Below are 21,642 nucleotides of genomic sequence, written 5' to 3'. Positions count from 1 at the left end.
AATCTCATATTAATTGAGTATGAGAATCTATGGCTCATAAAGTCTCTCAGGTCTCTTTTACCCTCAAAGGTATTTTTTGAAACTCATATGCACCAAAAGGATAAAATCGTACAGATACATCCTTCGCCCAAAGCAGACGTACCAATGACCAGCCGATCAAATTGAGTAAACTCGCTCCCAAGATTGACTCGATAGATCTTTGGTCCAATTTGGATGTATGATTTCATGATTTTACTCATAGGTGTACGTAATCATTTCTATATAGACTTCGACATTTGATCAAATCTTTTAAATGAGAATTAACTTAAGTATTAGACAACTCTTAGTTTTGTAGGATCTTCACTTGGGTTATTTCTTCACTCATCATTCTATCATTATTGACTGACACGTCATGTCCATTTAATTTGATACTTTGACTCCTTTTAACCAACATGTCATGAGAGTCCAAATATATGAAGTAGACAACACACTACTAACAAAAAGGATGATTCAACTAGACATAATCGATCATATAGTTCTAATGAAAGGTTGACTCAATAGTTCGATGTACGACTTCGTTGACTTATGCTCCGACAATGCATAAAGTCATTCCTGACATTAATGATGATTACAAACCCAACAATCGTATGCTATACTATATAAAGGCCCATGATACATTCTGAATACTAGTCTAATATATAAGATCTCAATTAACTCGAAATTAATATCCGCGTAAAATAACCTAAAGATATCCTCATTAAATTCGAACAACTGTGATGTGATGATTATTTTATTTGGATGCGATGATTACCGTCAATTACACGACACCATAATGGGATCACGTCCATCATCTGATGTACCATAAAAAACTGCCCGTGTTGAAGTCTTACGTATTTTGAAGGACACCCATGGAAATAAATTTGACATCGTTAGAAGACTAAATTGCCCCCAACGCTCGTCGCAACACCGAGGGGTATTTTCGGCAGACAAATCATAGGAACACCCAGCCTCCGCATTTAGGTTTTCCGTCCCTTTATTTAAAGCCCTCCTCCGCATCTTCTCTTTCCTTTGGCTCTCTGATCTGTTGGTCTCGTTCCCATCAGCCGCGACTGGGAAGCGGTCCTCAGAGGCACGGTATCTATCCCTTTCTTAATTTCTAGGTCTTCCTCGTAGGAGTGCGGGTTGGATTTCTTCGGATTGGCATGTTATAGCTCCGGTTTCTGCGTGCTGGAATTCGATGTAGGATTAGGGTTTCGAATCTCTTTGATGCTTCCTCAACAAGCTTCGGTTTTGCATTCTGGATCGGTTGTCCTTGAGGATACGGACGGATTCGTGCTTTCTTCTGAGTGGATTCGGGCCTAGAATGTTCGTTCTTACTCCCTCGCTTGTGTTTTTGTTGTTCTTTATGCTTTGGCTGGATCCGGGCACAGGGAGGCGGTGTATTTGAGGTAGCGAGAAGCGGAACGGGCGGTGGTTTTTTGGTCTCAGATTCTTCGGCATTTTCTGGAGATTTGAACATGAGTCAGGAGAGAAGCAGGAGCCCTCCCGGAGAGCGTCGGTTCCGCAGGGAGCGGCCATCGTATCGTGATGCCCCATATAGACGTGAGCGACGCAGCTACAGGTTTGCTTGCCTTATCTGTTTAATTATGGCGTTTCCTTGCTTTTCTTTGTGTGTAATACTCTTTGTTGTCGATTTTCTTAAGTCAGGAGAAGTAGTCATGCTTGTTAGTTGAGATGAGGTGGGGATTACAATTCGTTTACAGTTAAAGGTGTTCAAAGTCTTCTGTGGGTGATTGTAGTTTCTGCTTGTTTATTACAAAGTTACCTTGCTAGTAATAAATTGCCAGAAACAGTTCTCTTTAATTTTATCGAAGATCTTTTTTAATGATGTTGTACAGATGAGAACCCAGGTTCTCCATACAATATAGAACCTCGGGGTGTTCATGAGGGCTATTAATTTGACATTTCAGCACTTTTTTGATTGTCTAATGTAAATTTCAAGGTTCTCCCATTCAACTAATATGTTCTTTTTAGAATTTGCATTGACTGAGATCTTTCGTCATTGCAGTTTTCTGATGATTTAATATTTGACAATGAGATAAAAAACAAATATTGCTAGAATTAACTTTTACTAAAGGGCAGTTTGCTTGTCTGCAACTAAACATCATGCCATTGCACTTGCAGCAAGTAGCCTTGAGCCCAGTTGCAGGTGTTTGGTTGTCTGCAAGGAGGCTAGATGCAGAAAGTATCATGCAATTCAATGCCTACTTCTTGCAAATCAATGTGCTTGCAAATATCTTGAAAATGGGTCTGTTTGCTCAGTTGCAAGTAGCCTTGTTGGTCTCATCATCCTGCTCTTGCATAAAACTCGCCTCTTCTTCGCCCCTGGTCCTTTGCATACACATTATCCACTGCTATAGGTCAGTGCTGGTACTATCGTTGCCTTTATATTCAAGTATCATGACAGGACACCAGTGGCCGGTTGAAGTCAGTCCCTAGGCAACAGCACAGGAGGCAATTAATGACATTATAAATGATCATACCTGCTGTGGAGTTTAACAATGTTTTAGACAGGTGGTTAGACAACAGCTCTTGGATTGATGAGTCCAAGCCCAAGAGTCTGCTAGTGGACCTTCAAATTATATTGACCTCATCTTATCAGAGTTGAGATTTTTTTCTGACACTGGGGAATCAATGCAGCGACATAGCCTTTTGACCATCAAGGAATGGTGGCTATCATTATCATCCACACGTATCTGTTTATTTGATTAGTTTATTATTGTTTCTGAGTATTGTGTTAAAGCTAGATCCTTTGCTTTTCTAGTTGGCAATCGCTTTCTTTTTTGGTTAATGCCCATCTGGCTTACAGTTTCTTTTTCTGGATTGTTATTTATTTTAGTACATTACAGGATCTGATTGTTAATCAAAATCATAAGTGGGCTAGTTTGGATGGTTCCTTGTTTGTTAATTGATCTCTAGGAAGAAATTAGTAGCCGTCCCTAAGAGAATAAGGATGATCAGCTTTTGAGTCTATTGCATATTATCTTTTCTTATTATAATCTCTTCATATCTCTTTATTTTTTATGACCTGGCATAAACTTGTGGGAAACATTGTCACCTGTTTTGGTTATGCACATATCAAGAGAGACGACATTGTTTCATTGTCAGAAGACATCTAGGGAGATCCAGCTTTGCTGTGCTAGACTCATTCATGGTGAGGTCTATACATTTACATCCCTGTAGCATCAGGATAGTCCATCAACCGGGGCCTTTTTCTTTAGGAACGTAAGCCTTAGATCGATTTGCTTCTGATACTTGAGATTTCAGAAGTTTATCTCACTCTTGAGATTATTTTATCATAACTATTTATCATTTCTTGAGAGAATAAACTTTAATATTGTTCACAAAGTCATTTCATTGATATGTTGAATGACGTGCCTAGTGGATTTATCATTATTGTTTATTTTTTGAAATCTTAGATGTTCCTTAGGTATATTGTCTATTTCAGTTCCTACCTGGACTGACTTTTGTCTTAGTTCGTTGATATCAGTTATTGCATTGAAATGTTTGCAAAGTAGGATACCATCCCAAGTACCCTTCACTTTTAACAACAAGCCAACGACAGAGGAGTAGAGGTAAAGTTGCACTTCGTGAGAAACCTCTCCTTTGATAAAATTCTCTCTCTGAGGAAACCGGTGCTCCTCCACCATGTCAGTCCACTATGTGAATGGCCTTCTCGTTGTCTCGGCTACCGTCCTCTTCTTCCTCCATTGCTCTGGTTCCCATGTGAAGGGCATCTTTGTCGTGCTCTTCTAGTTTGATATCTTGTCATTTTGAAGTTTGGGATGGTCAATAATGTTGCATTAAAGAATTTGTGTCTTTTGTGCATATTTACTCCATATATCTGCTCTGGTGTAGATGGCTATAGAGATTTTTACCTAAATTGAATTATTTTGTTTGTGAAAAAAAATTATAAAACGAGAATTTTCATGTGGCTTTCTTGAAAATTTTACTTGGTTTGACTAGCCCGAGCTTGATTTGCCAGTTGATTGCGTTTACTGTTGGAACTGTCTTATGTCTATCTCAGAAGATTTGGGCACAGAATACAGCCATTTCTTGTTGTTTTAGAAGGATGTTATATGGGTGTGATGCTATTAAAATATGTTCATGTAGAATAATACTTCCTCAAATCCCATTTCCTCGGTAACTTCTGAATGTTTTGTGTTCTGAACTGCTTCCAGGGATTATTTGTGCAATAACTGCAAGCGTCCGGGGCATTTTGCTAGAGATTGTCCTAATGTAGCGGTCTGCAACAACTGTTCACTTCCAGGGTAAAAACAATTCTGACTTGAACCAAAGCATAACTATTATTGCAGTGTGTTAACTGCAAGTTGCAATTGTCATCTAACATGTACATTTTTGAAATCGTGACCTACCGTTCAGATGCTAGTTTCACTCGAATGTGACCTACATATATCTCCTTTGTTTTTATCCTCATCTATATAAAATGGCTGTTACCAGTTTGAAGATGCTTGGCTAATCATTTATGAAACTTTTCTGTTAGCATGTGAAGCCAATTAAGTTTGAGCTGTAGAGCATTTAAATGTAGCAATTGCTAGTTTTTTTTCCATTGGCCATTTTTGCTCTCTGTTGATCAATTTATTGGCAATAGGCACATTGCAGCAGAATGCACTGCCAAGACCCTGTGCTGGAACTGCAAGGAACCTGGACATGTTGCCAGTGAGTGCAGCAACCAACCTGTCTGCCACACCTGCAACAAGACGGGCCACCTGGCTCGTGATTGCACAGGCTCAGGACTCGCCCCCTTCGATGTTCGGCTTTGCAACAACTGCCACAAACCAGGTCATATTGCTGCCGAGTGTACCAACGACAAAGCTTGCAACAACTGCCGCAAAACTGGCCATCTTGCTCGAGATTGCCCGAACGATCCTGTATGCAACCTATGTAATGTTTCAGGGCATGTAGCGCGCAATTGTCCAAAGGCAAGCCTGACATCTGAAGTCCATGGAGGTCCCTTACGCGACATTATATGCCGCATGTGTGGCCAGCCAGGTCACATTGGACGGGACTGTGTTGGAATCGTTATCTGCGGCAACTGTGGGGGGCGTGGCCATGTCGCTTTCGAGTGCCCATCGGGAAGGATATTCGATCGTGGATTTCGGCGGTTTTGATAGTTCAGCTTGTTTGAAGCTCGAGAAATACTGTATTGCGAATGACCTCCCTGCTACTTGATTGTGGATTTAACAGAATATTGGATAATTACTAGTTGCCATCTTTGTGCTTGAGCAGATATGCAACTCTTTTTGGTGCTTTCTTTATAGATGCGTTTAAGTTGCTGGATCTTCCTAAAATCGTCGGTGATGAATAAGTGGCTTCCGATGAATGAAACAAGATGGTAGTTTGCAGAACAGCTTCATGCACGTGGTGGTGATAAATGTATCGTGTTTAGAATGATGTGTCAACATGTGATGGTGGCAGAATGCTTGTTGAGTCCGTCGCTTGGCTTTGTAGTTCTTTTCCTTAAAATATAATTTATATAATGATAAAAGCCAAATTCATCATATCGGGGTGTCGTGGTGTAGTTGGTTATCACGTCAGTCTAACACACTGAAGGTCTCCGGTTCGAGTCCGGGCGACGCCAAAATGATAAGATTGTTTTTATTTTATTTTAACAAGCTTTTGTATCGCAGTGTGCTACTGGTTAAACTGGATTAGTAGTGATCAGGATACGGCTGTCAGTAGGCTTCTCTTCCAAAAGAGTCACCGTATCAAATTGATGGCATTCACAGTATTATTAAGCCTTTGATCTCTCTCCTCTCCGTTATGCATATTTGCACAATTGGTGGAGTTGGGTAAGACAGTACTCCAATACCTTGGATCATATGCGTGGCCTGTGAGGTGTGGCTTTATGGTTGTCGTGAGTTTGTTATTAGACACCATAATATCTGAATGCTCGGCTACATGGAATTGTTGATAATATGATGCGCAACAGGCAGCAAGTACACTTGCAAACACTTCCCCTACGATACTACGATAGATTCCTACATATTGCACCTACAAACTGGGTTACAAGTCAAAATTAAATAACTATATTCCATATTACATAGTTGTACTCAATAACCGTTGCCGATAACATTTTCTTTTGCCTATGATTAATACTTGCAGGTAGTTTCAGCTGCTGGTAATCGAATGCCCCTAAATGTTTTCTTACATCTGTAATAACTTGAAAGAATAACTAAACCACAATCATTAAAATAGAAAATGCCTTTCATAACTCTAAGAACAAAGTAGACTGTAGGCATACTCAAATATAATTATACTGCTAAAAAACCATCTTAATTTTGAAAGCAAGCAAATAGATTGCCTGTTGCACAAGTTCTTGCACTAGGATATCGGTATCGGAGTCCCATCAGTCTAAGCATAGTAATTCAAGTAAAATTATTTGCAGAAAAAAAGCTCGATACATACTTCGACACAGCTTCACGTGGATGTAGCAAACATGTTTCTGCAACTGCATTTACAAAGATTTTGCCCACATACACAACTGCACCTCATGCAGACAAACTTTGAAGGCTTTCGTTTGCAGAGGCCGTATATAAATAACTGAATCAAAAATAACAAAATAACATCTCAACTGTTCATCATTGGCTATATATATATTTATCTACGGTATAGTTTTCTGATAACAATATCACTAGTTAAATAAAAGTAATTAAAATTATTTAACTTTTTCTTGATAGGGGATATGACACATGGGTGATCGAATGCCATGTCATCATCCAACACAGCATCAACTCGAATATCTTCTCATATCGACACGTTGGCTGACCATCCCAGCAGATTAATCCAACACGTAATTGCACTAACCGTATCGCCCGACAGTTCAGCTGACTCTTCACCTCCAAGTAAGATGATACCACGCAACTGCCATGCTAAGTGAATTAAATCCTCCAATCTATTACCAAAAGTGACTATATGTCTTAGGTACATCATTTGAGATCTATTAGGATGCTCGCTCATTTTTTGAATCCTCCAACCCTTTACCGACTTAAGCAGAAAAGCCTTTGTTGAACACGCCCTCAATCCAATTTTTTAGGAAGCCCAACCAAACTCGGTTGCTTCCTGACATCGAGACTTATGCTGAACCCAGATCTAATATTGAACCTAGGTTGACTCTAAATCCTCAACATGTCAAACAAAATCTACTGTCACACTTCTGTTGTGTAACATTTTATAGATCTATTATGTTTTCCTCACGCAACTAACTTTATATGTCTCAGCTAAAACAGGACATTCCTACTGTTTTAGATTATTTATTCTCATCTTATTCATAGGTAAGCCTCATTTACTTGATTCATTCATTTTGCACATGGTAATTTTTAAAATGTTATAACTTCAGCTAACATTATTGGACAAATTACAGTTACTTCAACATCGCATGCTAATTAATGAAATAACAAAACACCAACTTGCCACAATTTGGTTTGAGAACTTAGATCAACCTTCGGCTGTTCAGCATTCCTAGCTGAAGCATTAACTTTCATACTTGGAGGAGAGTTTCCATGCCATCTTAACTTTTTTTTTTTACACATTACATCAGCCGCCCTAAGGTTATTCGAAGCTAATTCATGCTATGAAACCACCAAAGTGTCTGAATTAAACATCTTTCTATCAACATCAAATTAATTTTAATATTTAAAACGTAAACCTACCAAAAAGTAAAAATTGACTGGTTTAATTTGATGCATCGAGAATCATATGGTCCAAACTTTAGTCTAAATTAATAACAACAGTCCATTTAGCTCAATAAACAATAAAGTTTATTCTCTAACTTTTAATGTGAGATAAAATCTACATCCATGAAGTCTTTTTCTATTTGGATTATCCTGACTCGATTAGCAAACACATTAATTAATTTGATGCGACTAGAACCACGTAATCCAAAATGAATAAATTGAAGTTAGTAATAATGAATTCATCTAAGGTCTAGAAAATAAAGCAGTGAACAAGGACTTGAAAGATTATGGAAGCAAACAGTAACAAAGGACAAGATTGCCATACTGTAGCTATTTGCATATGTATCATAGAAACATTAGCTGACAGAAATGTAGCAATTATATAAGAAATAAGAAGCAAGAAGCATACCAAAGTTGCTGAAAGAACCAACATAACATCATCTGAAAGAAAAAATGGTTTGGTCTACCCATATAACTCCCGAAACTATCAAAGGATATTAGTTTGTAGACACCACCAAAACGATTATAGAGAACAACCAACATAATGAGTTGAGCAGCAAACCAGAACTATAAACACTCCTTCAAGAACCAACTAACAAGAAGCAATTTCCCATTGCAGATACCAGTAATACGTACTTAGTTGGCCCGGCCTCTAATGACATCAAGTCCCATCTCGGTAGGATCAGTTGCTTGCAATTCCACCTGGATCCCATCCAATTCTCTCTTGAATCTGTCTTTTGAGCTGGCATAAAGCATCTTGCTTCTCACTCTAGAAGTGTCGGGTGACCTACAGCAAAGAAACAAGCAGTGCCTCGCATCTACAAGCAGAGTGTAAATTTGGATGTGGTGGAGAACAAAATGAAAGGGAATACCATGCGATGAAGAAGATCTTGCTTTTCTGGCAATTCTCCTCAGTGACGAAATCAAAGTCGAAGACGGCGTATCTGCATTCGTTGGTAGGAAGGCTAGCAGCAAAGTCGTCGTAGCCCAGAGTGGGCTCGCCGACCTTCTCCACAATAACCTGCTTCAGCTTCTCGTCAATCTTGAATACTATGAAGCGGTAAGTCCGTTTTGCCTTCAGTTCCAAGAACTTCAGCTTGCAATCATCGTTCACAGCCATCCCTGACGCTGCATTCGCCTGCCACCATTGGTAGAAAGCATGAAGACTCCCATCGAGCGATGATAGATCCAAAAACGTAGAAACTAAATAGAAGAGGATGCCGCTGGATCTCGATCAAATCCATTATTGTCTGTGATGATCTTTTTCAAGGAGTTCGTGATAGATCTGTCTGACCATAAACGTCAGATCACAGCGTGTTGTACAGATCAGAGATTTATAAACCGTACCACTTTGAATGCAGAAATATTTTACTGAAGACTAGCTAGTTACAGAAACAAAGAGCGATCAGTCGATGTAACGATTACGATCTCACATCAAACCAGATCTAAACACTAACAATACCAAATACTACTCATACATGCTACCAGATCGATCAGACTAAATGACCAGGATCGAAGTACCGTGGAAGATGGGATTCTCCGCATCTAAGAAACAGATGTAAGGGCGAAGTGAAGGGTGGGAGTCGTACCATTTCCGGAGATTGGCGAAAAAAGTGGGAGAGATTAGGCACCGATTGGGCCTCTGGAGGGAATCTAGGGCTCCTGGAGAGGACTTGGACGAGGAATGGAAGGCTTCGAGATCGGAGACGGAGGGGGCGGGACGGCGATAGCAAGGAATTGGGAAAGCAAATGGCGGGTGCTGTTGGGAAGAAATACTGTGGTGGGGGTGATCGCACGCCGCAGCACGTCGTCTTACGCGGAGATTCGCGCCACCTGTCGCGGTCGCCGCACGACGCACGTAGTCCTCTGACGCGGAAATTCGTGCTGACGAATAAACAATCTGGCAAGCAACGAGTAAAGCCGCCAAGCGTCGCGAATGTAGGATCGAATTTGATAACGAACGAGACGATGCGGTGCGCTTAAATCCGAGCCCTCTGAATTTTAGATTTTGACGATCATGATGAACCATGCAAAATAGCATATCTAGTTCACGATCTCCAATATTATATATGATTAAACTTATAGTTAGACAGACTTATAATTCTGATTGTTAGACTTAAAAATATTTAGATTAAAAAATTATATTAAAATTTTATAATTAAGAAAATAAAATATCTAGATCCATCTATCGGTTACGAACGATGACACCACTAAGAGCCACGAGTGACTAATGTAGACGAGGAGAGCAAGATGATGATCGCTTGGCAACTACGGCGATACTAGCACAAATGCAGAGTAGCAAAAAAAAGGATCACTCGTTACGTCAACGTTAGTTATCGAACAACAATGAAAGGACCGCTTGGCCTCTACATCGATACTGATACACATATAAAGCGACACTGCTCTGTATCTACAACAAAGTCGACATAATGAGCGACCCTTTCATCACTCTATATCTGCGTTGACATAATTGTGAGTGACAAAAGGATTGCTCAACATTCGCATCGATGACCCTTTCATCGCTCGACAACTGCATCGACATCAATGCAGATGTAGAACGACGAAAGGATCGCTCGACAATTGGATCAATACTGACGTAAATGCAAAACAATGAAAGGACCGCTCAACAACTACATTGGCATCGACATAGATGCAAAGCGATGCTTATATCACGTCACTACTCTCCACCATCCATAAGAACCACTTGTGACCCCCAACGAGATTGTTGTCTACCACTACCGACGCCATCCATAATCACCAACTAGATTGTTAAAATTATTCTTTTTATCTATTATTTTCATATTTCTATTGATAAAATCAATGACATCAAAATAAATAAATATAGATGTTTCACTTTCATGGATAATCTATAATTAGCTATTACATTGCTCATATCAAGAGTGCAAATAAGTTTCTAATTCAGAGATATATCCAAAAGAAAAAAAAACGTTAGCAAAAGGAATTTTAGTGAACTTAGTTAACCTTAACGCAAAACTTGAGAAAATGGAAATGAAAAGTAGTAATATTCCTATGTAAAAAAGAATACATCACTTATAACACTTTCTAGTGACAGAAGCAGAAAACAAGCACCATAAGGAACCATTTCCATCCAATCTCAGGAAAGCGCAGTAGGATGTTAGCTATTCATGCCAATATCTTAAAAAGAACTGAAATCTAAAGCAAACGTCTCACACTGAAATCATACAAGATGGCCGATGTCACCAATAATGTAGCATTTAGAGTCAACTAAGCCAGTTTTGTATTTACCAAAGGACTATCTTTTTAAGAATCAAACAAGTTGTCGACAACTGAACAATCGCACTGGAACTTATTCAAGAAATAAAAATGTACAAGAAGCTCTGGAAGAAACATCCGAAACAACTTTCCTGGTGTTAATTAATGTCTTCGAAAAATTCTTCCTGGGCACTTCTAGACCATAAAAAGCATAGAAATGACAAATTCAACATTATAGCTAACCAAATCTTGACTGTTTATAAGTGACAATGTACCTTATCTAAACAATATTAAGTAAATTTCCACATAGTATTATAGCCATAAAGACATGCATAACTGCACGGTGCGGCATAAGCTTTCCCTTTGCCAGAAATCTTTCAAGCACAAAAAATCCTCAAAATAAGCATCAGGCTATGAATATCCAAGCATCCACATGTCAAGTGGCGTAAATGTCACGTTTGCTCACTGAAAAATATATTAGGAAAGCAAGACTGTTTTGCAATAGAATTTATCAATTTACACTCAAATTATAGAACACCAAAAATTTGAGTAAGAAGAGGACATTTAAATATCACCATTCCGATTCAACTCTCATATTTTCATTTCTGTTAATTGCCTATCTATGGCGCATCTGCTGCGAAGACTCTTGTTTGTTAAAAGGCAAGTCAGTCATACTTACAGAATAAATGATGTAAATACATATGACTCGTTCATGCAAGGTGAAGCATAAATCATGTTATTTAGACTAAATATAACCAAAATATCCATTTCAGGTACATCTACTGGATTGATATTTAGATGGATATTTGAGATAACACTAAACTTTCAATCTTTGAGTGGCATTAACGTAGTCAACACTCACAATTTCCATCATCATTATCTTTGTGATTTCTCCCCTCCTGGTTCATAGCCTAACAAAGTATTTTTCATAAGTTGATTGGAACCTTGTCACATAACCAAGAAAAAGTCCCTATGTGTAATAACTTGTCCACCCAAACATCATAATGCTTATTATAACAATCATAGAAACATCAACGAGAAAAAAAATAAATAAACATAACCAAACAAGTTGTTCAATAGGTCTGAATAACTACGGTACTAATCTTCAAACATAATTTGCAAGCATACTTAACAGATAGATAGAAAATTTTCCCCACGCCCCCAACCATTAATCGATGATAATGCATAGAAATTTAACACCATCACTAATAAGTTCATTATATTAAAAAGAAACAATAACAAGGAGCATTATTACCATTAGAAAAAAAAAAGTCAGTTTGGCAGCCACCATTTTGATACAATTTAGAAATAAATTACAATGTCATGGACAGCATAGGACAATATTGAGAAAATTAAAACGAATATCCACTTTAAAATATGTCTGATAACAAACCAAGCATATGAAAATTTAAAAGCTAGACTGTAAAATTCATGCCTCAGAGAATATTTTGCATCGTGACTATACATTTTCTACTCCATATCATTTTATTGGGGACCAGAGGCAATCCAGAAATAGAATCGGTTTGTTGGATTGCCATCACAGCCAAACAAATATATTTCATTTTAATGAACTGTGGTCGGTCATATAGATCTTCAAGCCCATCTACAAACAATTACCTTGTCGCTGATCCATCTTTCAGGGAGTTCCTGTGAAGAACCCTTCCTGCCCCATTTCCGATCGAGTCTTTTGAGTCCTGGATCAAATCTCTTAGCCCCGAGTTCCCACCTACCTTAATCCTGGCAATGTCCTCACCATCCTCGTCCGCATCATCATCATCCTGTTTTCTGCCCTTTTTCTTCTTCTTCTCTGGCAGCTTCTCGAAGTAATTCCCATAAATATACTCGGCCGAGTACCCATTCTCCTCATCGAAGAGCATGATGTGGCCATGCCACTCCCACACCCGGTACTCGGACCCGACCTCCTCGTGGACGGCGACGCAGATGTTGTGGTCCCCGATAGCCACGGACTGGCCGGAATTGGCCTTGAGGGCCTCGACGGCGTCACCCGAGTGGACGATCCGAACGATCTCCTTCTCCAATTTGGCCTCCTCCTTGGCGAGCAGCCGGCGGTTCCTCGATCCATCGCCGAAGAAGGCGCCGTGCTGCCCGTCGCCGCCGTCCTCGTCGTCATCCTCCTCGTCGCCATCGGAACCTTCCGCGTCGGAGCTTCGATCGCGGAGGAGGAAATCGTCGAGGCTGTGGGAGAGGAAGGAGTTGGTGTCGAGGTACGGCGGACGAAGATGGAGGCGGGACATGAGGGTTTGGAGGAGAAGCTGGTCGGTGGAGGAGCAACCGGCGACTGCGGAGGCTGAGGCGGCGGCGTCGTTGCTGGGGTTGGAAGCCATCAGGATTCGATGAGTCGATTTGGAGCGCGATCTTTCTTGGGAGAGGGCGAGGCGACTAGGGTTTTGAGAACAAGGTTTGTTTCACTCTTATATGCTGGGGAGGGGAGGGGCAAAAGAGAGAAAGATCCCATGAGACACGTGCATATCACGTGAGTCATTATGTGACCTGGGTGTCTGACGGCCGATATGGTTCCGTTCCGTTATGTTCTAACCGTTGTTCTTGCCGATGTTTCCGTGACGTTCCCACCCACCCCGCTCTCTCTCTCTCTCAAACCACGTGATCTGCGTCCATATGCACTTTGACAATCGTGCATACATATGATTGGGCACCATCAATATCCACGCGTATCGTCGTAATTTTATATTTCTTTATCAACCAGGTTGCAATATTAATTTTATTTTTCAAGATTTATAAGAAACCCATCGATGAATCTCTCCCTATATATATATATATTTTTTTTATTTATTTATTCAGTGTTCTCCTGCTTTCTCTAAAACTGGAACAACGAAGACAGAACAAACGAGGCAAAATAAATTGCATGCCTCTCTAAGCAAAGTGATCTCAAAGTCGCTGACTGATTCCAGAGGTTGACAAGTGCCAAAGATTCGACGTTGCCCTACGCAGACGGACGGCAATCACCTCGTCGCCGGAATCAGCGACGAAATCATGTGCTCAAAGACAAGCCAGCTGTTGCCGCTGCTCAGTAGGCCATTGCCGGGCGATTCAGAGGAAGCGCTCGATGTCGATCCGGAGACGTAGACGATCTCCATGCGAGGAGGCGTCAGAGGAAGCGCTCGATGTCGATCCGGAGACGTAGACGATCTCCATGCGAGGAGGCGGGTGGGAACTGAGAATGACCAGAAGTGGAGGGGAAGGAATGGAGGCATTAGTTGGTGGAAGCAGCTCATGTAGTGAAAGATGGAATAGGATCTACTTGGCATATGCTTCTGGGCATAGTGTCTTTGGCCACTTCTTTTTCCTCTCTTCTTTTATTTGGTAACACGGCAATCTACCTAATACTTCTCCTGCGTTTTTTATTGTATTCATTACTTGTCACAAGTTTTTCCATCGGCGGTGTCGTCAAATCTGGACTTTCTCCTGTACATGGAAACACCATGATCTCGTCGTATACTGACCTGCATCATGCAGTAATGCCTTGCTACCTGGATCAGCATTTGTTCTTGAAAGTGGAAATGATGTGGAAACTGCTCATGAAGAAGTCAGATCACGTCTCCTGATGCTCGATTACTGTCACCTACTTCCACCGAGGGTTAGCAAATGCTGGACACTCAGAATATTTTAATCACCTGCAGGTGTAGCTATGATCCCTATGTCTTCTTCAAGACAGCAATTCCATTGAGAACCAGGCAACAGCTTTGCCAACTCAAATCCAGATGCTGTTACCAAGAAAAAGAAGAATAAATCAGTGAAAGTTCTGCTGTTTCAGTATCCTAATATTCCTTCTTTTTCTCTTTTGAAGGAGAACTGTCCTGAAGTTTCACATCAACAAGCAGAAAAGAATGCTGAATTAATGCTGCGATGGATCGCATAGGAGCATTCAGGCCAGGCCTGATGATGCCGACGCATGTAAACCCAATGGTCCATTTACAAGCCTTGCCCATTCCCAATCTTTATCTGTATAGAGACATGGGCAACATCGATTAATCTTTATATACGTGAAACATGGTTCTCATTGAGAAGTTCTACATAATGAGGTCGCAAAAGAGACAAGATCAGAACATAATCTCGTGTTCTCGGTCTCCTGCTTCTCTTTATCTTTTATCCTTCTTTCACAACCATACTTAATAGGCTTCGTATCGTCTCGGAAAGCTTTCTCTGCAGCTCACAGAGAGAGAGAGAGAGAGAGAGAGAGAGAGAGAGAGAGAGAGAGAGTCTATATCCCATCAAGCACCTTAATGTTTATGGAAGCACTGCTTCGAAGCACCTTAATACTTTTAGAGGTAGTTTGGTTTTTCTTCTGGTTTATGGAAGCACTGCTCCTAAGCACCTTAATGTTCTTTATATTATGCCATACTGATATATTTGGAGAATAAATTGCTTTAGCTTAGTGTAGAAAGCAACTATTTCTACCTTCTCCACCAAGAAAGTACTTCTTGACATCTTTTTTGAAGAGCAGAATCAGAATCAGATATCAAACAAAAAAATTAATCTAAATATTAATTTCTCCATAAATGTGCTCATCTGCTTTGGTGGAAGAAGACCAATACCCGTCAAATGTTCATGCATGCCTCCATTAGAATACGTGTGACCTTAATCTTCCAACCTGACGTTCTTTAAACAGAACCATGTTAGGGTTTAAGTGAGTCAGTCCTGCAGAGCTACCGCAGCTGAAATCTCAGGGTTCACTTCTTCATGCCTCGACCCCAGCAAACCCGCCATGAATCCCGATGGAGACGGCTGAAGAAATCGGAACCCTCCACCATCTTGATCCACAAAACTGAGCTACTGTGGAATCGCCTGAAACCAAACTCCCCACCAGATTTGCCATGGCCATGATGGCCTTTGAGACTGTGCTGAGCGCGACAGTGCATAGTGAGCAACCTGCCTCACCAACAACAAAGCCGACAAACTTGCTACAGTGTTCCTCCTTTTCCTTATAATGCAGATAAAGGATCTGTTACCTCAGATATGTCGACATGCTGCTGCCCACATATTGGTTGCCTCCACGTCAAGTTGGCTTAGCTTTTCTTCTTCGGTGACTCTTGCACTTCCATGGAGTTCATTCCTGTCAAATCCAGGCGGCGTAGCCCTGTGTTTCTTTCCCAAGCAACTTTCTCAGCCCAAGAACATGAAGTCGTGGCTCACAGAGAACCACCAGATCTCGTGGCTTTGCACTTGGAATCTGCATCGTTGTGCAACACATACACCACTGACATCGACGCTTCCTTTTCCATCCATTGGCCATATCTTAGACTGTCCCCAAAACAACCGCCACAAGTTGATACCCTATCCAGCTCGCATGCGTGTCCAATGAGATCGAGTTCTTAAGCTGTGTGTGTCCATGAGGTCACGAACATGCGTCTCCCCGGACGCGCATGCAAAGCTGAAGATACTTAGCAATACCGACAGCGATCAGAAACAGAAGCATGAGTGGCCAAGTTGCCATTTTGCCACAGTAAATTAGAAGCCCAAGAAGATTCAACATAGTCTTTCACATCCCTTCTTCTTATCCGAATAGACAGCTTATTCTTGGTTTCATATCTACAGCCTCTTACAGTGTGTAATGATTGCATAAGGAAATATGCTGATAGATACATCTGTTTGAATGGAGGATAGTTGACCTACAGATGCACAGTTCAAGTTAGTACAATTTGTACTGGCTCACGTGTTGTGTTAGTAGAATTGTACTGGTTAATGTGTTAATGTAGCACTAACTCAGATTAAACAAACGTACTTTATCCTAAAAGGAGCATTTGGCAAAAAGGAGGAAAGCTTAACATTACAGGTCTTTAGAAAAGAGGTCATTCTTTATCATTTGAGATGAGCCAACTCATTAAGAAGGGAATAGATAGGCAGGTTGTCCTACTAAGTTAGGCAATCCCAGGAACATGGAGGTCGGACTACGAAGCAACTCAACTATTCTGACCAGTGTATGGGTGATGCTTGTTGTCTCAACTTAACCTAAAAAGCTCTGTTGCGTCATTTCACATATGATGTTAGATTAATACAGAAAAATCGCATATGTTCTCTTAATTTCATATTAATAGTGGTCTGGGAATAGTGCATACAACCATATTAGATCAACATAAGAAACCGACAAGAATATGTTGACAGAACAATAGAGAAGAAGTTCTAAGGGAGTCACTCTTAATCTCCAAACCACCCCTGAGAGGCATTCATAAATTCTTCTAAGCTAAATCCTATTTATATGTAGACTAGTACTTTTGATTGAGTAGGACTAGGATTAGAGTAGGACTCAGAAATGTTTTCCTATCCAAATTTGGAACAACAAATAAACTTAATGTCGGTTTCAGGATCTAATCCAAAAAGAACATTAAGATATTATTTGTAATAGAAACTCATCTTCCCTGAATGATGTAGAGCTTCAATATGCAGTAAGAGCCATGGAGTGCACTCAAACGTAGCATCAGCTCAATCGAGTGAGACGCATGATCGCCATGAGCACAAAGATTCTCAATCATATTTGTGCTTGGAAAGAAAGTTTCTGCCTTACTTTCTTTACAATCAATAAAGAGGCAATCTTATCATTATCATATGATGCTAAGACTCGGACAAAGAACGGACTCCTTCGAATATAAGATTTGGAGGCCCTTATAAACCTGGAAGACTGTATCTACTAATTGAATTCTGTCCTGTAACCTCTTGTGCTTTGTAGGACCTAAAAAACACTTGTGACATCACTTAACACAGCAAAGGGCTGCCTATAAATAAGAGGGTAGCGCAGCAAAGGCTATCAAACTATTCAGACAAAATGAGTAGTGCGGTAGCTGCTGCAGTCCATTAGCTGAAGGGAAGGAGAGGGGAGGAGCAGTGGAAGAGCTCCGTGAGAGGCAGCAGAAGCAGGAGGAGGAGATAAAGAAGGAGAAGAAGAAGATGGTGATGCGGAAGGGACCCTGGACCGAGCAGGAGGACCTGCAACTGGTATGCTTTGTGGGATTATTCGGTGACCGTCGTTGGGATTTCCTAGCCAAAGTCTCAGGTTTGAGGGGGGGGAAGGCTAGGTGGGCAGATTACTTTGGCGACGGTGGGTGGACGAAGCTACCTGCTTAACCCCGCCTCTCCTTTCATCTGTTGTTGTTGTAGGTCTCAACAGAACAGGCAAGAGCTGCAGGTTGCGCTGGGTTAACTATCTCCACCCCGGCCTCAAACGCAGCCGCATGTCCCCCCAGGAAGAGCGCCTCGTCCTCGACCTCCACTCTCGCTGGGGCAACAGGTCCGTCATCGATCTAAACCTCCTTGTGTTCTTCGTGTGCACAGCGCCATTTTGATGAAACCTGTCTGTCCATAGGTGGTCTCGAATTGCCCGACGATTGCCGGGCCGCACAGATAATGAGATCAAGAACTACTGGAGAACTCACATGAGAAAGAAGGCGCAGGAACGCAAGAAAAAGGCGTCTCCTTCATCGTCTTCGTCGTCCTCGGTCACCGACAACTTCGCCGCCGACTGTCAACCCCCATCGGAAGTTGCGGCTGTGAACGCCCATGAGCTTAACTGCAGCAGTAGTTGCAGCAGCTTAACTGCGGCGTTGGGAGAGATTGATGATGCCGCTGTCAGCGGCTACCCCATGGATCAAATCTGGAATGAGATCGCTGCACCTGACATGATCGGTGAGCTGAGCTTCGAGGAGTGCAAGGACGAAGCTTACGATATTTCGCGCCTCACAATGCCTTCTCCTACCTGGGAGTACTGCTCTTACTCTCTGTGGAAGATAGATGATGATGACTTCCAAGCATAATAGATCATTACCTTAGCAGACGACTTCCCATCGCGTTGGAGAGCCCTCTAAATTGGACCTATCAGTCCCCGATCTCTTTGTATCCATGTTACTGAGGTGAAATGCTTTAGGAGAATCCTGTCTCAGCAATGAAGCATTTCTACTGTAAAATTGTTGGTCCTTGATAGAGACCTTTCGTCTGTGTGATCAAAGTTCATGTTGTTGTGAGGATTACTGTAAAAACTCCTGCTTATTTGTCTCTGTAGGAAATGTAAACAGTTTGTGGCATCTGTATGATACTTGTTCAGAATTTCCTTCCCCATTCAAGTTTCCAGTCATGATATGTTCAAACCAAAATCCTCTCAAGAACCAATCTTTTCTACCATATGCATGTCAAGGTGTGCTAACAGTGCCCTGTTAGAATTAGAAGTGTCTCATGGGCACAGTCAGGTTCAAGTCCAAGTTCAATTATTTGTTCTTATCCACTGGATGGCAAAGCACTTTGTATAGTAGAATTCACACAGAATAAAGCATGTCAAAGTATGCTAACAGTGTCCTGAAAGAATTCTAACAGTGTCCTGATAGAATTCTAACAGTGTCCTGTCTGAGACAGGTTCAAGTCCAAGTTTAATTATTTGTTCTTATCCATTTGATGACAAAGCACTTTGTTAACCAGATGGAATGCAAAATACATATACAAATTTCCCATTAAAAAAGAACATATCCATTGACATACAGACAAGGGAGATTATTTCCAAAAGAAAAAGAGAAAAAAAATACCTTGAATTCAAGTTACTATCAAAGCAGTAGAGAAAGTGAACTCATAAAAGAGAAAAGAAATCTGAGGAAACACAACCATCTCCTCAAGGAATTGGATTGCTGTATGTGAATGTAGTGTGCCCTTTCCCCATGCTTTTTGATGAGCAAGTAATGGTGATGAAAGATGTAAGCTTGGAGAAGAGGATTTGATCTGAGAGATCACTTTAGAAAGTTAATCTGCCATTTGCACAAGTGATATGATCTGAGAGATCACTTTAGAAAGTTAATCGGCCAATTGCACAAGTGATAACATAGAATAGTATTGGTTATAGGGCAATTAAAGGATGGTGATAAGAGGATGCAGTGTTCTGAGTGCCTTTGGTCCACTGCTTTTTTTGGTGGCCATCTTTACTGCAGATTTTAATGTTTGATACTTCCTTTTTATTAGTCTCCACGCTATCCCTAAATTTAATAACAAGTCAGTGCTCCAAGCAATTGTAGCCCACCAATCCATGGATATGATACTGCCTCTCTGCAGTGTAAATTTGACAGGACTTCAGAAGTGTTTCGGAGTCACAATCCATGATTATGAGAATTCCAATTACAATACGAGCTAATTAATACTTTTCTAAGATAAGATTCTATACTGTGATTCAAATTTGTCCATCACAGAACAGTCTGCCTTTGAATCCAGAGACTTTGTGCCTTTATCAATTAGTTTCGACAGACTTGTTCATAGTGGCAGCTCCATGAGTTACTTGACAGAAACCATAATCATCCTGCTTTGAGTAAATCTATCAAATGATAGCACCAATTTTTCACTACCTTAGGAAGCAAAAATGAGGGTTTTCGGATCGATATTCTTAAATTAGCACCTTGTTAATAATAGTTCATCTTTCTTTAACCTTGTACTAAGAGAAATCTCATGAACATGATCTCTCTTTTTTATGCTCACTATATCATGTCATGTGAATTTGACAGGCTTACGTCTACTGAGTGCTCAAGGAATCTCATCCAAGCTCAAATTTCTGTAATTACCAGAGAAAATGGAAAAAGAACGGTTGTTATTAACACAAAATCTGATAAGAAATAGGGTGTCTGATCACTAGCAGTTCACTTTGAGATGATTAGGAAAATTGAAACTGTGCCAGCCACAGCTTGGGGGTCACATAGCATCACTAGTATTAATCAACCCAGCAGTAATTTCATTGTTCATGGAACCCATATCACTATCACATTAGCAGTGCAATCTTAATCTTGCTTAACTGTAAAGCAACCCAAAGGTTATTGTCATCAGCAGATGGAAGCCACAGCATTTCTGCTTAAGACCAACAATGCAATCTTGCTTAATTGTTAAGCAATGATGGGTGAAAGTCCAACTCCAGATGTAAAAGATTTCTCTCAGAATAATAAAGTGGATCCACTCATCTTATGATGGATTCTAGTTGACTTTTTCTGTTGTAGAAAGTAGGTAAATTTAAGGATGAATTCCTAGAAAAAATCTTTCTTTTTAGACATTTCTGGTGAGGTGCCCCATTTTAGTGTTTCCCTAGCAATGTCCCCTGTTTAGCTTAATCCCAAAACATCCTTGAAAAGACAATCCAGCAACTCCCTCTCCTTTTCCTCTATTTTGAATCCTATTTGACTTAATTCACCCTATAAACTGATCCATAAGAAAAAGAAGAGAAAAGGGAGGGAGCTGCTGGTCAGTTTCTATTCTGCTCACCATTGTGATGGATGATCTATTCTGCCTCCATGTTGTGAACATACCTAAATGTAATGAACTATATACTTATGCTCTAGGATGATCGACATATATAGATATTGCAAACACGTTCAACTAAACTTGTTTGACTTTTGCAACTTGCTATTACGAAGACATGATTTGATGCTGATGACGAAGTTCTGTAAACAAATCTAAACAACTTTCTAAAACCATCATGTATATATATTTTGGTAAAGAAGGAGATCACATTCCCTAAATATTTTTTAATAGACAATTCGGGAACCAAATCTTTGATATGCAAAGCCGGTTTAGTTAATATCTCGCATGCATGATCATAAATAAAGTCAATACGATACTTACACGGTCATGTAGAAAACCGTCAAAGCATCTCTGGACAAAGCAAATCAGATTCTTCTTTCTCTTC

At 40.5% G+C, this 21,642-nt stretch overlaps 4 protein-coding genes and 1 non-coding gene across 9 annotated transcripts; 3 read left to right on the top strand and 2 right to left on the bottom strand.

Moving 5' to 3' along the window:
• The first annotated feature begins 988 nt into the window (after positions 1-988).
• On the top strand, positions 989-5,290 carry LOC103975395 (zinc finger protein GIS2). Of its 4 annotated transcripts, XM_065139827.1 has the most exons (5): positions 1,051-1,113; positions 1,223-1,344; positions 1,410-1,600; positions 4,221-4,310; positions 4,652-5,290. In XM_065139827.1, exons 3-5 carry the CDS (start codon positions 1,497-1,499, stop codon positions 5,169-5,171), a joined length of 714 nt encoding a protein of 237 aa, XP_064995899.1. In that variant the 5' UTR covers positions 1,051-1,113; positions 1,223-1,344; positions 1,410-1,496; the 3' UTR covers positions 5,172-5,290. The 4 variants fall into 4 exon arrangements, with proteins under 4 accessions (XP_009388627.1, XP_009388626.1, XP_064995899.1 ...); XM_009390352.3 differs by lacking the exon at positions 1,223-1,344 and having other exon boundaries at positions 989-1,108; XM_009390351.3 differs by lacking the exon at positions 1,223-1,344 and having other exon boundaries at positions 1,000-1,113.
• Positions 5,291-5,567: 277 nt separating this feature from the next.
• Positions 5,568-5,641, top strand: TRNAV-AAC (transfer RNA valine (anticodon AAC)). Its single transcript has one exon. It is a non-coding gene; the product is annotated as a tRNA-Val (tRNA).
• Positions 5,642-8,097: 2,456 nt separating this feature from the next.
• LOC103975396 (actin-depolymerizing factor 7) lies at positions 8,098-9,513 on the bottom strand. Its single transcript, XM_009390353.3, has 3 exons — positions 9,326-9,513; positions 8,609-8,874; positions 8,098-8,523 (listed from the first exon to the last, which is right to left on the bottom strand). Exons 1-3 carry the CDS (start codon positions 9,326-9,328, stop codon positions 8,373-8,375), a joined length of 420 nt encoding a protein of 139 aa, XP_009388628.2. The 5' UTR covers positions 9,329-9,513; the 3' UTR covers positions 8,098-8,372.
• A 2,800-nt stretch (positions 9,514-12,313) lies between these two features.
• LOC103975397 (uncharacterized) lies at positions 12,314-13,391 on the bottom strand. Its single transcript, XM_009390354.3, has one exon. The coding sequence runs from the start codon at positions 13,313-13,315 to the stop codon at positions 12,584-12,586; it is 732 nt and encodes a 243-aa protein (XP_009388629.2). The 5' UTR covers positions 13,316-13,391; the 3' UTR covers positions 12,314-12,583.
• Positions 13,392-17,741: 4,350 nt separating this feature from the next.
• On the top strand, positions 17,742-19,032 carry LOC135632015 (myb-related protein MYBAS2-like). Of its 2 annotated transcripts, none has more exons than XM_065140281.1 (3): positions 17,742-17,939; positions 18,020-18,231; positions 18,307-19,032. In XM_065140281.1, the coding sequence occupies exons 1-3, from the start codon at positions 17,892-17,894 to the stop codon at positions 18,752-18,754; spliced, it is 708 nt and encodes a 235-aa protein (XP_064996353.1). In that variant the 5' UTR covers positions 17,742-17,891; the 3' UTR covers positions 18,755-19,032. The 2 variants fall into 2 exon arrangements, with proteins under 2 accessions (XP_064996353.1, XP_064996354.1); XM_065140282.1 differs by having other exon boundaries at positions 17,742-17,997; positions 18,102-18,231.
• The last annotated feature ends 2,610 nt before the right edge of the window (positions 19,033-21,642 follow it).

Source organism: Musa acuminata, chromosome BXJ3-2 (assembly GCF_036884655.1).
Source record: "Musa acuminata AAA Group cultivar baxijiao chromosome BXJ3-2, Cavendish_Baxijiao_AAA, whole genome shotgun sequence".
NCBI lineage: Eukaryota > Viridiplantae > Streptophyta > Magnoliopsida > Zingiberales > Musaceae > Musa > Musa acuminata.
This window is presented reverse-complemented; position numbering and strand designations above follow the sequence as displayed.

Bases quoted from the DNA above. Each gene is read 5' to 3' on its own strand.
- LOC103975395 (XM_065139826.1), top strand. From the start codon at position 2,230: ATGCAATTCAATGCCTACTTCTTGCAAATCAATGTGCTTGCAAATATC. The intron at 2,400-4,220 runs GTCAGTGCTGGT...AACTGCTTCCAG, and splicing joins CACATTATCCACTGCTATAG to GGATTATTTGTGCAATAACT. The intron at 4,311-4,651 runs GTAAAAACAATT...TATTGGCAATAG, and splicing joins AACAACTGTTCACTTCCAGG to GCACATTGCAGCAGAATGCA.
- LOC103975396 (XM_009390353.3), bottom strand. The intron at 8,524-8,608 runs GTATTCCCTTTC...TCTTTGCTGTAG, and splicing joins AAGATCTTCTTCATCGCATG to GTCACCCGACACTTCTAGAG.
- LOC103975397 (XM_009390354.3), bottom strand. From the start codon at position 13,315: ATGGCTTCCAACCCCAGCAACGACGCCGCCGCCTCAGCCTCCGCAGTC.
- LOC135632015 (XM_065140281.1), top strand. From the start codon at position 17,892: ATGGTGATGCGGAAGGGACCCTGGACCGAGCAGGAGGACCTGCAACTG. The intron at 17,940-18,019 runs GTATGCTTTGTG...GGGGAAGGCTAG, and splicing joins AGCAGGAGGACCTGCAACTG to GTGGGCAGATTACTTTGGCG. The intron at 18,232-18,306 runs GTCCGTCATCGA...GTCTGTCCATAG, and splicing joins CACTCTCGCTGGGGCAACAG to GTGGTCTCGAATTGCCCGAC.